Raw genomic sequence first — 17548 nt, forward strand, 5'->3', positions numbered from 1 at the left:
TTCTGAATCCAAACCAGTATTAACATGTTACTTTCAGAAATAAGAGAACAAACTTGATTTCAGATGCTGATTATGTACCTTTTAATACCAAAATGTTATCAGCTATTCTTTGGAACGGTTTTAAAAAATATACTCTCCTTTTCAGAGTATTTTAAGAATCTGCTTTTAGTCTGTTGTTACAAAGTAACTGCTTGTGTGTAAAGATAGGAGAATATATGTAATGAACTGTTGATGCTTCATTTTTCTTAGAAAGTGAAATGGAAGATTCCTTAGGTACCTCTTCATCATCTTCAGCTTCAAATAGTTCAGAGGAAAGCAAAGAGAGTTCAAGAGCTCGTGAATCCTCCTTACGTAGTGGGCTGGCCAGGAGCAGGATGACCAGAACCAGAGCCGCTAAAAGAAAAACTGGTGAGAAGAGGCTCAGTGGTACTTTGGAGAAATGTATATCAAGAGAATTCAAAAGCTAAATATTGGATGGTTTATTTATTTATTTACTTAAAAACATTTTTTTTTTAATTTAAATTTTTATTTATTTTTTGACTGCATTGGGTCTTTGTTGCTGCACGTGGGCTTTCTCTAGTTTTGGCGAGTGGGGGCTACTCTTCGTTGCGGTGCATGGGCTTCTCATTGCGGTGGCTCCTCTTGTTGCAGGGAGCACGGGCTCTAGGCGTGCAGGCTTCAGTATATGCGGCGCTTGGGCTCAGCAGTTGCGGCACGCGGGCTCTAGAGTGCAGGCTTGGTAGTTGTGGCACACGGGCTTAGTTGCTCTGCGGCATGTGGGATCTTCCTGGACCAGGGATCGAACCCGTGTCGCCTGCATTGGCCGGTGGATTCTTAACCACTGCACCACCAGGCAAGTCCTGGATGGTTTACTGACTTAATGCATCTGCACATGATTACATGTCCTTTAGGCTTTTTTTTTTCTTGAGGTATAATTGACATATAACATTATATTAATTTCAGGTGTACAATGTAATGATTTGACATTTGTGTACTTTACAGAATGGTTACTGTGCGTCACCATACATAGTCACAAAATTTTCTTTTTTCTTGTGATGAGGACTTTTAAGATTTAGTCTTAGCAACTTTCAAATATGCAATACAGTATTATTAACGATACTTGCCATGCTGTACATTATATCTTCATAACTTATTTATTTTATAACTGGAAGTTTGTACCTTTTGACTCCATTCACCCATTTCACTCACTCCCTATGCACCCTACCCTCAGGCAACCACCAGTCTGTTCTCTGTATCTATGAGCTTGTTTTTTGTTTTGTTTTTGTAGATTCCACACATAAGTGAGATCATAGGGTATTTGTCTTTCTCTGTCTGACTTACTTCACTTAGCATAATACCCTCAAGGTCCATCTGTGTTGTCGCACATGGCAAGAGTCCATTCTTTTTCATGGCTGAGAAGTATTCGTGTGGGTGTGTACCTTTTTTATCCATTCATCCATTATCGAACACTTAGGTTGTTTCCGTATCTTGGCTATTGTGAATAATGCTGCAGTGAGCATGGGGGTGCACATATCTTTTCACATTCATGTTTTTGTTTTCTTTGGATAAACAGCCAGAAGTGGAATTGTTGGATCATATAATATTTCTATTTGTAATTTTTTGAGGAACCTCGATACTGTTTTCTATAGTGGCTGCACCAATTTACTTTCCCACCAGCCGTGCACAGGGGCTCCCTCTCCTTCACATCCTCACCAACACTTGTTATTTCTTGTCTTTCTGATGATAGCTATTCTAAAAGGTGTGAAATGATATCTCACTGTGGTTTTGATTTGCATTTCCCTAATGATCAGTGATGTTAAGCATCTTTTCATGTGCTTGTTGGACATCTGTATGCCTCTTATGGAAAAATGCCTCTTCAGATTCTCTGCTCATTTTTAAATTGGATTGTTTGTTTTTTTGCTATTGAGTTGTATGAGTTCTGGATATTAACCCCTGATTAGGTATATGATTTGCAAATATCTTCTCCCATTCAGTATGTTGCCATTTCATTTTGTTGATGATTTCCTTTGCTTTTTAGTTTGATGTAGTCTTGTTTATTTTTGCTTTTGGAGTCAGATCTAAAAAATCATTGCCAAGAATGATGTCAAGGATTTTTCTACCCATGTTTTCTTCTAGTAGTATGATTTCAGGTCTTACATTCTTTAATCCACTTTGAGTTAATTTTTGTGTATGGTATAAGATAGTAGTCTAGTTTCATTCTTTTGCATGTGGCTGTCTAGTTTCCCAACACCATTTATTGAAAAGACTGTCCCTTACCATTTTTATATTCTTGGCTCCTTTGTCGTAAATTATCTGACCATATATGCATGGGTTTATTTCTGGACTCTCTGTTCTGTCCTTTAAACTTTTTAAATTTAGAAAGGTAAACTTGTTTTGGCATTAAAAAAATAAGGAACATCAGTACTAAAATGAAGTCATTTAAAAATGTTGAAATAAGGAAGACCTCTCTAATTTTACTGTTACTTTATTTTTAGGTCCAGTTTCTTTAGAAAATGGATGTGGTAGAAGAGCCACTAGAAAGAGAGTCTATTTAAGTGACTCTGATAACAATTTTTTGGAGACTGGTGAAAGTCTAAAAGCCAGAGCTGGAAGTAACCGAAAAGTGCTACGAAAGTGTGCTGCTGTGGCTGCCAATAAGATAAAGTTAATGAGTGACGTAGAGGAGAATTCTAGCTCTGAAAGTGTCTGTTCTGGCCGTAAGCTGCCTCACCGCAATGCTTCTGCTGTAGCTAGAAAAAAGTTATTACATAATTCTGAGGATGACCAGAGCTTAAAGTCAGAACTTGAAGAAGAGGAGCTAAAAGATCAAAATCAACCATCACCATTGTCCAGTTCTCATGCTGCCCAGAATACTGAAAATGGAGATTCAGAGTCAGAAAGTGATTTGCGGGTAGCCCGGAAAAATTGGCATGCTAATGGTTACAAGTCCCAAACTGCAGCAACTTCTAAAACAAAATTTCTTAAGATAGAGTCTTCTGAGGAAGACTCTAAAAGTCATGATTCAGATAATGGACGTAACAGAACTGCTGGCCCATCAACATCTTCGCAGAAACCTAAGGCAGAAAGCATCTCAGAGGAAGAGGAGGAAGCAAATTCTGAACCAAGAAAATATGGTGGTAGGAGGTACAACACAGGTCGCAAGAATGCTGCTTTCCTTAAAAAAGCAAAAATCTTCAGTGATTCAGAGGACTCTGAATCTGAAGCAGAAGATGGAGAAGACGGTAGATGTCATAAAATGGAAATTAACCCGAGTTCAGGGAATGTGAAGTGTGAACCTGTTGCTGGGTCCCAGTGTTTTTCAGATCATGTATCTGAAACTGATCTGGATTCAGATGATGACAAGAAAACAAAAGAAAAACCAAACAATTTTATGAAAGGTAATTCAAAACATTTAACCTTGGTTCACTGATTTTTCTCACTGTCCTTTTTTTTTTATAGCATACATGTCTTTTCCCCCCCATAAAACTTTTCTTTGCCACCTGTTTAGTTTTGCTTATGTAACAGGAAGTCTTGGCCATAGCTGTTTTTTTTCTCTTTTTGTCTTTTTTTTTTTTTTGTGGTACGCGGGCCTCTCACTGTTGCGGCCTCTTCCGTTGCGGAGCACAGGCTCCGGATGCGCAGGCTTAGCGGCCATGGCCCACGGGCCCAGCCGCTCTGCAGCATACGGGATCTTCCCGGACCAGGGCACGAACCCATGTCCCCTGCATCAGCAGGCGGACTCTCAACCACTGCGCCACCAGGGAAGCCTCATAGCTGTTTTTAATAGAGATTTCAGTTCTTATAATGGAATGGGGATATTGTATTGGCTATGGGCTTAAGAAAAGCAGAGGCCGGCACATTTATAAGCTGTTGGTGATAATAGTTTGAGGAGAGGAAAGAAAAGGGTTGAAAGGAATGTGATAAGTAATAATAATAATAGCAGGAGCTTCCCTGGTGGCACAGTGGTTGAGAGTCTGCCTGCCGATGCGGGGGACACGGGTTTGTGCCCCGGTCTGGGAGGACCCCACATGCCACGGAGCGGCTGGGCCCGTGAGCCCTGGCCGCTGAGCCTGCGCGTCCGGAGATTGTGCTCCACAACGGGAGAGGCCACAACAGTGAGAGGCCCGCGTACCACAAAACAAAATAACAAACAAACAAAAAAAAATAATAGCAGCTAAGAACAGTTACCTACCAAGTTACCAAGCTATTTCTTATCAGGAAGTTTTTCTAAGTGCTTTACATTTATTTATGAACCAGTTTAGTCTTCATATCTTTTATGAGATAAGTACTATTATTATTATTATGTCCATTTTACTGATAATAACTCTGGAGCATGGAGAATTTAGATAACTTTCTGAATTAAGATTGTCCTGGTAAATGGAGATTGAAAAGTATTAAAGAGCAAGAGGCATCTAAAGCTAAGACTAACTGTAGTGTGTGATGGAACCTGTGAAGTGAAGAAGTTTCAGGGAGGCTGAGAGTGATGAGTTTGCATACTTTAGTGCAGTGATGAAGAGAGTGCAGTTTGTATTCATGTAAATAAAATACTCTAGTGTCAGGTGCTTTGTGTATAGAGACAGAAAGGCATGGGATGTTATTGATGGGAGTATGTTATACTTGTGGCTGGTGCTGAGGCTGAAAAAGTCACTGTTCTAAAGTAGTAGAAGCCCAACCCATTCACCGCCACCCTCTTTCCAAGTTAGAAAGAATCTCGGACTTCAGTTGTTTAAAATGTTGAACATTTAATTCCTTTAGACTTAATCTTCTATTAAAGATTAAAAGAGTACTCTTTAATTTTTAGACTCTGCATCACAAGACCATGGACAAAGCAGAAAAGTTGCCAGGAAAAGGGTCTGTTCCAGTGACTCAGACAGCAATTCGAAGGTGGTTAAGAAAGCATCAAAAGCCAAAACGGGTCTCCTAAGAGTTCCTCGAAGATGTGCCACCACCGCTGCTACTAGGATCAAGCTAATGAGTGATGTGGAAGACGTCGGTTTAGAAAATGTGTGTACTAGAAGCAAAAAGGGAAGGAAAAAGTCCCTCCATTTTGCATGTACCACAGCTAAGAAGGTAGTGAGTGATTCTGAGGGAGATGTAAACTGTGACGTGCCAAACGAACAGTATGGCTGTGAAGGGAAGCCACCTGAAGCCGACTCAGACGGTAGTACAAAAAGTATTAATCAGTCTTTAAATGAAGACTCAGACTCTGAAGGTATGTTGAATTCAAGACACAAGAACAGGCATACCAGTAGTCACAAAACAAATGTTGCACCTTCTAAAACAAAGAATTCCTTGATTGGGTCTTCGGAGGAAGATTCAAAAAGCCATATTCCAGGGAACGAGACTGGTAGAAAATGTTCTTCTGAGTCAACTCCGGTGCAAAAGGCTACTGCAGAGAATAACTTTGAAGAGGAACTGAATTATGGGCTACGCAGGTGGAATGGCAGAAGACTCAGGACCTATGGGAAGGCTCCTTTCAGTAAGACAAAAGTGATGCGGGATTCGCAGGAAGCAGCCGAGATGGCAGAAATGAAAAGGAAGAGACTGCATCCTGAATTGGAAAATGTGAAAGCTTCTGAAACAACAGGGAGCTCAAAGTGTGGACCTGACACTAGTCCCAAATCTGATTCAGATTTGGGGTCTGCCACTGAATCAGATGCTGACTTTACTGATGATACAAAAACCAAAAAGAGGAAAATGAAAGGAAAAGCAAAAGTAGTTAGAAAAGGTAAAACTTTTACAGCTAACGTATCTAAAACTGTGAGACGACAAAGACAAAGCAAACGTCCTAGGTTAAACGTGGATGATAATGACTGGGAGGATGTGGACTATGCAAAATCTAAAAGAGTTCTTCGGCGTTCAAAAATAAAGACGAGAAATCAGGGTAGGAGGACCGTGAGATACCATGATGGGGATGACGATAGAAGCTTAGAAAATGTGTTAGATTTTGATGATTGCACCTTATGACCTTGAGGGAAAACCAGTTCATTTAAAGAGGGAATGGACTGGAATTTATAGTGAAAGCTGGCTGTTGAAATTATTTTTTGTCCTACAATTCAGGGAATATATTTATATTTTTCTATGAAAAGTTATGAATGTGACTAAATCATGACTGTTATTTTTATTTGCACTTGCTTGCCTTTGTAGCAGCATTCAGCACAGGTGCCAAAATATGCTTCATTTTGGGGGCAGATCTACTTTGACAGTATTTACATATAGCAAGAGTTTGAAATACGTTAAACACTAGACATTCTGGTTATCAAAACCAATGAGCATTACTTTCATGGTAGCAGTTGTCATACAGTTATTTTCAGAATTCGTCAAGAGGTGGTAGTTTCTAATCCCAGTCCTATTGTAGTATGAATTTCATGTGACCTTTGTTTACAGATTCTTCATAAATATTCTGTGCATACTGACATAACAATTGTGGGAGGGGTAACCATGATTAGTAGGCAAGGTACCTACCACTTTTTTCTTTCCCTGGCTACTTGAGTAGAATGCATTATACCAGATTGGTCATTTTCATTGAAATGGTTTCCAATTTTTGTTTCAAAGCCCTGTTGGGTCTTTCTCTTTTTCTTTATTTTTAAGGAAAATATCATCCATTATATTTTATAAACTTGAATTTATAAAGTGCTGGTAAATTATTTTTTTTTTTAACGTTTGTGCATTATAAACCTCTAAGGCCAGACCATAGTACTAGCATTTTCTTTTAAATTGTGCACTAACAAAATGCTATATAATTTGTCTTTCCAAGATCTCCTGGTTTCCATGTACGGAATTTAACCAAAATCTTGGTCTTCCATAGTCTTACTCTGTGAAATAGAGGAGTTTGTGTGCCTTAGATTTAGATAAAGTGTGTTCTTTAATAGAGTGTACAGGGCTAAAAGAGTAAATTATGTGTAATTTCCCCCCATCTCTTGAAATTGTAGAGTTGATTTTTGTTAAGAGTGCAATCACAAATCTCATTTATATAGGAAAATAGTTAAATGTCATTCTCCATCTCTTTTAGTCTACTGCTGCCATGTGCAATCCCAAGCATTCTTTGCTGGTGCAACTAAGTATCTTTATTAGTGACCTCTAGTTTAAATCTAAGAAACTGTCATGTGTTGTTGGAAAATAATTTTGAAATCCACTTAAAGCGTAACTTTTACATCATCAAATACCATAGTACACTTATTTTCGAGCCAAATATTTTTACTTGATAGGTTGTGCTACTCCAAACAGTATAGGTGGCCATTCCTAGCTTGTTTGTGCCTGAAGATGGACTTGATTCAAGTGGTTTACATATTTCGTAGCTAAAGGGGTATGTTACAGTACTCCCACCCTTTGTTATTTATTGGCCCTAACTGTGTTTGGTTTCAGACAAAATTAACCCTTTTCTCCTGTGTATCCTTAAGGTGGCAGATAAGGAAAAGCATCAGACTCTGGTATCAGTGTTAGAGTGTTCTTAAGTGTTGCTACTTTTTAGTTATCTTTTCCAGTTGACATGGTAGAAGGTACTTTCTCTTTCTACTCTGGTATAAGGGGAAGGATGTTCTTAGACATTACCAACTGAGGTAGGTGGTATACCTACCTCTCCTTTGGTTGTTGAGAGAGCTATCACCACTTCAAAACTATGATGCTTTTCTTCTCAAAGCTCGTGTTAACTGTATTGTTAACAGATTGAGTCAGGGTAATTGTCCTTGACTACTGACCTGAAAAAAATTAATGGCATGCTCTTCCTTAATTTTAAGAAATGGTGATAGATGTCGTATCCATTAATTTATTTTAACTCTTCTTAAGCTTCTCTGTTTTATATCTATTCTCAGGGTTATAACTCCATGTTTACCATCACCTGGAAAAAGGTACCAAAAAAATCCATAAATAAATATGGAATATATTCATAAATACATCAGTTCTTTTGGTAAAATGATACTTTGACCATTTAGGCTTCATCAATAGAACTAGTCTTATCTTTTGGACTGAATTAACTGAATTGATTGGCTGGTCAACCGTTCATAATTGTTCATTTTGTCCAAAATGGTTAGGCCTTTGTGTGTAGAAGCAGTATTTTGGTTTCATCTGAAAAACAAACAAACAAACCCCCCCAAAAATTGGCCTGGTGACTTTGAAAGCATGGTTGACAATGGTAGCTTCTCAAGTTCTGAAGTAAAACTAAGGGATTATAGAAAGAATCATTTTTATGGGTTTTTTTGGTCACGGTGCTATTCCTAAGGTTAACTTTGAATATGTGACACACACTGCTAAGTACCTTTAAGGAAAATTAATAAATAATTAATAGTTCAAAATGTTTACACTGAGCACTAGAACATGTTTGACTTTTTTTCTACTTTATGTGAAATGAGCAGGGATTTAATGCACAGATGTACTTTAATATGTTTGGGATCAGTTTGTATTTTTCTTGTGAAAAAAGACAAAAGGTTACAAAGTGAATGTGAACTGATCCAGAAGTAAGTGCTATAGCTTTCAGTTGCACTTGAAGTAACTTAATGATGTATATGAAAAAAAGACTACTGTGGTTGTTTATGTCCAAAGTCCTATGATTTTATTCATTTATGGTTAAAAAAAAAAGGTTTGAGGTGTATTTAGATTTGATTTTTGATTCCTTTGAAAGACTAATTTTACCAAGCATATTAAGACAAAAAGATTTCAGACGTAAAAAAAAAAAGGTGAGGTTTAAAAAAGCTTTTTTTCCCCCACTTCCTGCTTATTTAAAAAGGGTATACTGACAATGTGTAGTAACTTCTGAATAAAAGGAAAAGTTTATCCCATTTTCAGATAATTCCTAGGGTAATCATTCTCCCTTTATTTTAGGGATTAAACCCTTTGTCAATTTAGTAATCCTTGAAAGAATGATAAAGCATTTATTTACTCACAGCTTCTAAGTTACAACAAAAAAGTTTCTTCTAGATAGTTAAGAGTTGTACCTAAAAAATAAATTAGTTTTATAATAAGAGAATGGGGGGAAATAACTTATGTTTTAGGAAAAGGCTCTTCAAAACCTAGAAGTGCAAATGGGAAAAGGAGACGTAAACCAATAAACATGCCATCTGAAGGTAACTACTGTCCAAAAATAAGACACGTCACTGAATCCTTCACACTCCATTGCTTGATGACTTCTTAAGTAAAAATTGTTATTTAGAGTAATGTTGGGTCCATACTGTGTTCCCTGTCCCTCTTCCAGCCTTTTTTTCTTTAGAATAATCAGAACACAAAATTTATTAACTTCACTGTATGGTATTAAAAACTAAAATGAAAGGATTTTATTAATCTCTCCTGTCAATACAAATTGAATTTGTGTTACCTGAAAAAAATGAGAGGTTTGTATATCAGTAGATTGCAAGAACATTGTTAAAGGTGCATACAATATTTTTGGTTTTCCTTTCTACTCAGTTGTACTCGTTTTTTGAGTAATATTTAAATGGCTAGAAAAGGTTTTTTTGCCTGCCTTTTTAGAGCTGAAATGCCATCTCCACTCTTTTCATTGATACTAAGTCAATATATTTACTTTATCAGGTATCTTGTGGTTGTCATCAAATCCTTTAGTACGTACATTGTATAGAAATTATAGTTCACTTATTCTAGTATGATGGAGTTTAACAAAGCACCTTCATTGTAGAAGAACTTTCTGCCTGTTAATTATTTAAGTTATATCTCTCAACTTCTGCTGTGGGTATCAGGGAATAATAAAGCAGAAACCCTAAGAAATTTGCAACCTAACAGAATAAGACTGTCTCTTATTCTAGTATTCGGGAACACACATACCAGCTCAAATATATTTGTCAAAGCTAGGGAGAAAATGGAGCATTGTGGAAGAATCTAGTCCAACTTGATTTGTAAATGCTAATCCTACTTATAGCTCAAATTGTGAATTTAATGGAAAGAACTGAAGTGTGAAAAGTATAATGGTGAGGGCTGTGTTGTGTTTTCTCACATTTTAAGAAAAGTTTTTATAGCTGTTTCTTAAAATTATATATGTTGCCTAAGGATACATGGGAATTCTCAAAGTTAAGAGAAATTTTTACCAATCACTCATAATCTGCCAAACTGGTTCCTAATATGTTGTTAATTTGGTAGAAGAATATCAAGACTCTTACTTGGTATCTCTTCAAAGATTGCCTTTATGGATTTGATGGAGGGAGGAGGGGCGGGGGCACTCACAGCATTTGAGTCCTGCAGATTTGCAGGCTCTGTCTTTGGCGGCATGCAAGTCGCTACAGACTATTTGTCAAGACCGATCATTTCATTGAATTTAATTATCAGTGCTACAGCATATTGTCTGGTCACACCTTAGTTTTTACATTAATTTTAAGGTAAGTTTTATCACTTATTAAAATCTTTAATGGGAATTAGGACTGTAAAGAGAAAGAGGCATTCTGAAAATTGAAATGAGATCGCACAGACTATGTGGACTGCAGCAGCCAGCCCTACTTACTGTTGGTTCCACAAGGAAAATTACATAGAAATCATTACCTTTTTCAATCAGTGGTTAAATGTTAAAGGAATCTTTAATTTTTAATAGGTTGAAGTTGATTTCCTAAGTTTTGATCCACCCTTAGTCCTTGGACTGTATGGACATACTCAGTTCATCTGTAAAATTCTGCCATTTTAGTGGAGCTTGTCAGAAAGGCACATCTTTAATGTTTCACTCCCACATGAGAGCTCTACTTTAACTTTTTCTAAATTAGCTCGTTACCACGACTGAGTCAGCATTGACACCTAGGAACAAATTTTTTAGACAACTGAAGTAGTAGAGTATAATAAATTTAAGTCATCATAATTATAAGCAAAGGCTTTTTTTTTTTTTTTTAAACTACTACGAGCCTTCTAGCTGGTTAAGTCTGTGAGGTCTGCAACATCCAGTCAATTTCCATTGCAGCTCATCTTTACCTCTTGTCTTAAGCAACTCTCCAACCTTTATTCATTCGTGATTTCTTCTCATGCAGGCAGAATGCAGGGCTACAGTTCGTTGTGAGCCAGGGGAAACTGGAGGGAGTCAGATGTTCTTGCAAAGGGGCTGCCGTTGGACTGTGTGGCCCTGCTGCTTTTCATTCGTAACTAATAAAGTAGATGGAAAAGCCAGTATTTACTTCTGATATCTTCTTATCCTGCCTATGTTAGTCTGAAATGATGTTAAGATCTCTCTGAAAAAATTCATTAAGCAGATAAATGTAAGATCCCTGAATTCATACTTCATATAGTCTTTATCAGATTTTTAGAAAAAAAGTTGCAGTAGCCATCACAACTCTTGTGAGAATCATTATATGACTGTTACCAATTAATTGCTCCTAGAGATGAAAGAAAACTAGAGTCAGATTAGCTGTAGATGCAAAACAAAACAAGGTTCTATGTACCCATCATTGAATGAATTAAAGACTTAAGTTCATGTGTTCAACCACAGAAGTGACCAAACAGAGAACAGCTCTTGGTTACAGAATTATTTCTGACAATCCCTTGACCTGACACTGCCATACTACAGACATTGACTTCTCAGTGTTACCAACTCCCCCTAGAAAAATGTTAAACCCAGCGAGTTACAGAAAACACTATTCTATAGCCCTTCTCTAAAGAGACTTTCTGGAAATTTACGCTGTAAGGAATATCAGTAAATGCTATTTGCTTCCTGAGTTTTGGTCATTTCACTGCCTATCAATGAAGGAGAGAATGAAGAAAGGACATCTCATATCTGCTCTGATAAGAGGCTTGCAGGACAGAGGTTATGACTTGCAACTAAAATGTTTCCCCTTTATAGGGATCTGATTTATCCACCAATCACAGTGACCAATAATGTCTGTACTTAAAGTATATGAAATAGGCTAGCATATTTTCATTTTGATTCAGACATTCTTTTATATTTTTCCAGTATCAAATTTGTTTCTAATACTCCCAGTTGAAATGCTGATAAGATTAAAATTGTTTATGCTTCTGTAGCAGTGATATGAAGTTTATTTTGGATTTAGGAATACAATTTTGTATCATGAAGTATCATAATTGGAATATGAATGATCCTTAAAATACAGAAACTAGAGATTGCTGCTCTGAATCAGAACTGTAATGTCTATATCTAGGTTTCTATTCACTACAGACTATATTAGAATACATAGTGATCTCTGAGTTATAATTTAAAGTGGTCATCTAGGTAAACTGTGATGGAGCACTATTAAAGATGTAAATTTTCACTCTACTAGTGAAGTTTTTACCATACCCAAATAGGGAATCATTTACAGAAAAGCAACAATGCCTCTAGCACTCAGTGACTGTTCCAACACCTGTGGCTGACCCAAGACCATCTAGGACAGTAGGACTTTTGGGATTATACTGATTTGTTAGTAGTAAATGACACGATCACAGATGTATTTTTAGAGCAGTATCCTCCAAAAATTTTAAGCTTGTACCCTAATACATAAATTGGACTTCTCTCTAACCCTGAATTATCCTGTATATATTTCTAAAAACTGTTTGTGATTTTCTCAAGGACAATAAAACACTTTATAATTTACTAAGTTCTCAGTAATAAAATTAACACTGACTTACATGTATCTATTATTATATTTTAAAAAGTTCACCACTGTCATTCTTCTGTCTTCCTCAGATTGTTTTTATGAAATTCCCATTTTATGGTCTAAGTCTTCAGAGATAACAGCTTTATCAAGTGGAAGTTGCTTATACAGTATAACTTATTCCTGTATTCTCTCCCCTCTGGACATAGTTCATATTTCCTTAAAGCATTTTTAAAAGGCTAATTATAGTTTCTTCTGTAGAATCTTAACTTTTCCCTTATTTTGGATTACAAATGTCTTAAGAGTTGGTATTACTAGGTTCCTAAGTTGTCAGTATAAGTACTTTCATCACTACATTAAAAAGGAATTTAAAAAAAATAAAAAGGAATTAGTTAATGCAATTTAAATCATTTTGTCCCACAGAAAATTTTAGTGTAATAGGATTTTATCTATACCATTCAACTGGATATGTTGTTGGGAATGAACCAATTGCCTTTTTTTTTTTTTTTTTTTTGCGGTACGCGGGCTGCTCACTGTTGTGGCCTCTCCCGTTGCGGAGCACAGGCTCCGGACGCGCAGGCTCAGCGGCCATGGCTCACAGGCCCAGCCGCTCCGCGGCATGTGGGATCCTCCCGGACGGGGCACGAACCCGTGTCCCCTGCATCGGCAGGCGGACTCCCAACCACTGCGCCACCAGGGACGCCCCAATTGTCTGTTTTTAATATTTTTTTCAACATGCAAATGGATGCAGTTTGTTGACTGATAATAGCATATCCTTATCTTACCATAAAGTACAAATTTCACCTTAATTTTGCCATATATTTTTTAAAACTTCATCTGTTGTAGCACATTTATATTCTAGCATTTGCTTAACATTGATTCAATGTGCTAAAGATTCACTTTGAATCCAGGGTTGGTTTGCTGAGACAGTAGTTTATAATTTAAAAACATTGTTTGAAGTGGTAAAGATACCACTTTAAGCCAGTCCTCCTTTCACTTCCCAATTTCATGTGCAGGGGACTCCACAGAGCCCAAGGAAGGGTGTGGAGTGGGGGCGAGGGGAGGTGGGGGTGGACCTGCTGCATGGAGCCCCGCCCTGCTGAGTAGCTCAGCCTGCTAAAATGCCATTTTTGCAATGCCGTGGGACTTATACTGAGCACATCATGTCTTTAGAAATAGAGTTTCACTGGAAAAACAAATAGAAGACTGAGGCATTTGTGGGGGGTTGCTTTTAGCAGAGTAGTTCCTAATCTACTTTGGGAGAACTTTCATGGGTCTTGGAGAAAGCACAAAGCACATCTTTGAAACGAGTTTCATAGACTTAAGGTAAAATCTGAAGGGTTTTTCTTTTGAGTGTGGAAGACCTTCCTCATAATCCTTGCTCTGTTGTTAATGAACATGTCAATCCACAGAAGCCATTTTCACCTGTACTCATTTGCCCTTGGTGACAGAAAGATACACATCTCCCCTCACAAAAGGAAAAACTAAGAAGGCTGGTAATTTGTAGTTTCACTGCTACAGAGTAACCGTGTTGATAGCTGAGAAAACCCTTACTTTCTCTCCTTAGCAGTGAAGAGGATATAGTGGAAGTGAGTCCTCCAGATGTGTGGTGATTTCAGTATCTGCAGCCTTTCCTTATCAACTGCTGAATGTCTGGAAACATGAGGCAGCGTCCTACAACCTCACCCCCCAGCAAGACTTGTGAACATTTAAGACAGTTTTAGATAGTTTGACTCAGTGGCAGCAAGACTAGATTGCCAACAGATAAGGCCCAATATTCAGGGGCTGATGAACTTCAGATGCATTTTTATCAAGAGATATTTTTGCCCCAGATACTTTTGCTCATTAATCTTGTATTTGAAACTTGAAAATACAGCATTCAGATGTTGGCAAAAATAAAAATGGTATGAGCCCATCTAAGCTGGTAGATGTGGAGTGGTAGGCCCAGCACCATGGGGCAGCTCAGCACAGCCCCACTAAGATCCATCTGAGCTACCATGGAGGCTGCCTCAGGCCACATGAAGGACCTGCTTCTCTAGTGTGCCTTTTGTCCTGCCTTTTGGCTGGTGGATCCCGTCACAGTTTCTAGCTCACAGCTACAATAACACTTCCTCAAAGGAAGCTTTTCCTTGTCCCTTACGAAGTTAGGTTTCTAGAGTATTTCTCACAGCACCCTGTGCTTCCTTATAGCAACTATACTTGTGTGTGTAGAGTTCATTTCTTTTAGAATATTTAGCCTGATCCTCTGTGTGCCCAGCATATACCAGCTCAGAAAGTATCTGAATAATAGTGAAACTAGGATTTAATCATTTCAGTTATATAAAATGCTGAAATAATTTGAAAAAAAAATGAATCTAGGATGAAAACCACATTTCAGTTATATAAAACTAATATACAGTTCCTTTCTATCTACTAGTTACCCATGTAATTTTTTTTGACTGAAGGAAACATTGGTGTTGGAACTAAAACCTTAACGATCTTGAAGTAGGGCTGATGCTGTATCATCAGTCATGATGGCATTTCCTTGTTTAGGTTCTAGGAAAATTATTTCAGAAATCATATTGAGTATTTTAAAGTAATTCAACATAGAGTATTAGAAATGATACCAAAAATTTAAAACCTACAAAGTTCTATTGAAAAAATTCAGATTTTTAAAAAGTGCTTTTAGGTTAGTAGCTTTAGGTTAGTGACTGAACGTACTTAACTCCATTCTTACAAGTCTGCTACTGCTTTGAGTGACAGTTATCCTTCCAGATTGCAAAGTATGCCAGGTGCAAGGGATCGTAGCTTCTACCCAAGACTTCCTTTTGTAGATAAGGAAATGGAAGGTTGTATCAATGTCGAAAACGTATCATTGACGATGATCATTTATGTTTTTTAATTTAGCAATGTGAGTAGTTTTAACATTTATTGTTGAGGAATGTAAGTAGTAGTAAAATCTTGTGTTACAAGATTTTTCCATTTATATGAACTTTCACTCATTTTTCAGAATCTGTTCTAGAGACAGAGACCCCAATACAAAAATGAGAACATGTATGCATAATCAGAAGGATGCAGTGCAAATGCCTAGTGAAACTCTGAAAGCAAAAATGGTGCCTGAGAAAGTTCCCCGCAGATGTGCCACTGTTGCTGCAAATAAAATAATGAGTAATCTAAAGGAAACGATTTCAGGACCAGAAAAGGGGTGGATTAGGGAGAGTAGCAGAAGACTGCCCCGTCGAAATGCTGCTGCTGCAGCTAAGAAAAATTCCTGAATGTTTATAAAGAGGATGACACAACCATAAATTCTGAAAGTGAAAAGGAGCTAGAAGATATTAATAGAAAAATGCCTTTTTTAAGGCGGTTCAGATCCTGGAAAGAAAAAGCACAGTAGTGACTATGAAAATGTAGAGTAGAATTGAAAACCAGGGGCCACAAGTAAACTGGCAGTTGCATTCTGCTCCTAGCTCTAAACGTTAATCCCTTGTTGGCACCTTCGGAGGAATTTCTAAAAGCCATAATCCAGTGGGTCAAAGTGGGAGGACGGCTTCCTCCTAGTCAGCCCTCGTACAGACACACGTTACAGAGAATTCTGGAGGGGAAATAGATTGTGGAGCCTGTAGCTGGAGAGGTGGAAAGAAAAGACAAATGGCCTGTCATGAGATTATTCCTTTCCAGAAAGGGAGGGCCTTGAAGAAATCTCTTGATTCTTCAGAGGAAGAAAATAATGGGAATTGTACAGGGTTGAGATTTCAAAATCTCAACCTGATGCTAATTTTCAGCGTTCTGCATTACAGTATAAAATTTCAGACCACCATGACTATAGTGTCATTAATGAAATAAGAGAAAAAAAGGCACATTTCAAGAGGAAGTGCCATTGAGCCTATTTGACTTTTTTTTTCCTTTTTTTTTTTTTGCGGTACGCGGGCCTCTCACTGTTGTGGCCTCTCCCGTTGCGGAGCACAGGCTCCGGACGCGCAGGCTCAGCGGCCACGGCTCACGGGCCCAGCCGCTCCGCGGCATGTGGGATCCTCCGGGACCGGGGCATGAACCCGCGTCTCCTGCATCGACTCTCAACTACTGCGCCACCAGGGACGCTCAAGCCTATTTGACTTTTGATTGAAGCAAATACTTTAACAAGATCCAGTCCCCATAATTCGCAGCCCCCAAAGTTATAAACAACTTAAACTATAGAAGGATCTGGGGATTCAATGATGGGGATGTTGATAAATGAGTTCTGAAGTAGAGCGTTGGAAATAGACAATTAGAGAAAATCCATTAGTATTCTTCTTTTGTTTATAATACTGGAATTCATACTGAATGGTGACCACTTGATATGACTAATTCAGGGAATATATATTTTTCTATGAAAGCTATGAATGTGACTATCACAACTTTTTCTCATTTTTACTTTCATGTAGCAGCATTTACAGAGATGGCCAAAATGTGCCTCACTGTGAGGCAGATCTTAGTTTTAATGACATAGAAAATAAAAAGTATAGATCAAAACAGTCATATTTTTAGATGATACAGTCACATCCTCTTATGTTTCTCCATAGCACCTTAAAAGAACTTTATGAACTTATTACAAATTTATTACAGTCTCATCACAATGGCAGCATGTCTGGGCTATTTCAGTCCTTCACTAGGATTGGAAAATCTGGTCTTGATACTATAAAGAACTTATTTGCAATGAGGTTTAATTTGTTAATAGTTGAAATTAAAATCACCAGATTAAATGAACGCACTGTCAAATCTTTTTAACATGGTAACATGCTATTGGAAAACTGAATTGTTAGAAGCAAGCTGTTCTCCCATTTAAAAATATCTGTGAATATTAATATAAGATTTGCATGTGTAAATCTGAGAAAGTAAAATATAGAAACTTAAGGGTTTCTATTCCTTTTTCATTAGACTAATGTAGTGCATATTTTTTGGTTATACAGATCAACTGAGTGTCTTGATTACTTGAGAAATTTGTAGTTGCATGTCTGCTTAAAAAAAGGCTTTTTGTTGTCATTTTCTTTTTCTTAGCATAAGCCAGAGTATTTCTAACCTACGGAGTC

At 37.5% G+C, this 17548-nt stretch overlaps 1 protein-coding gene across 1 annotated transcript in view; it reads left to right on the forward strand.

The window, feature by feature from the left end:
• BRWD1 (bromodomain and WD repeat domain containing 1) overlaps positions 1–10812 on the forward strand; it is a 120354-nt gene extending 109542 nt beyond the window's left edge. The window contains exons 39-41 of the mRNA XM_030835428.2: positions 250–408; positions 2496–3398; positions 4802–10812. Coding sequence (XP_030691288.1) covers positions 250–408; positions 2496–3398; positions 4802–5967 — 2228 coding nt within the window. The 3' untranslated portion in view covers positions 5968–10812. The remainder of the gene's footprint in view (positions 1–249; positions 409–2495; positions 3399–4801) is intronic.
• The last annotated feature ends 6736 nt before the right edge of the window (positions 10813–17548 follow it).

Source organism: Globicephala melas, chromosome 4 (genome assembly GCF_963455315.2).
Source record: "Globicephala melas chromosome 4, mGloMel1.2, whole genome shotgun sequence".
Classification (NCBI taxonomy): Eukaryota; Metazoa; Chordata; class Mammalia; order Artiodactyla; family Delphinidae; genus Globicephala; species Globicephala melas.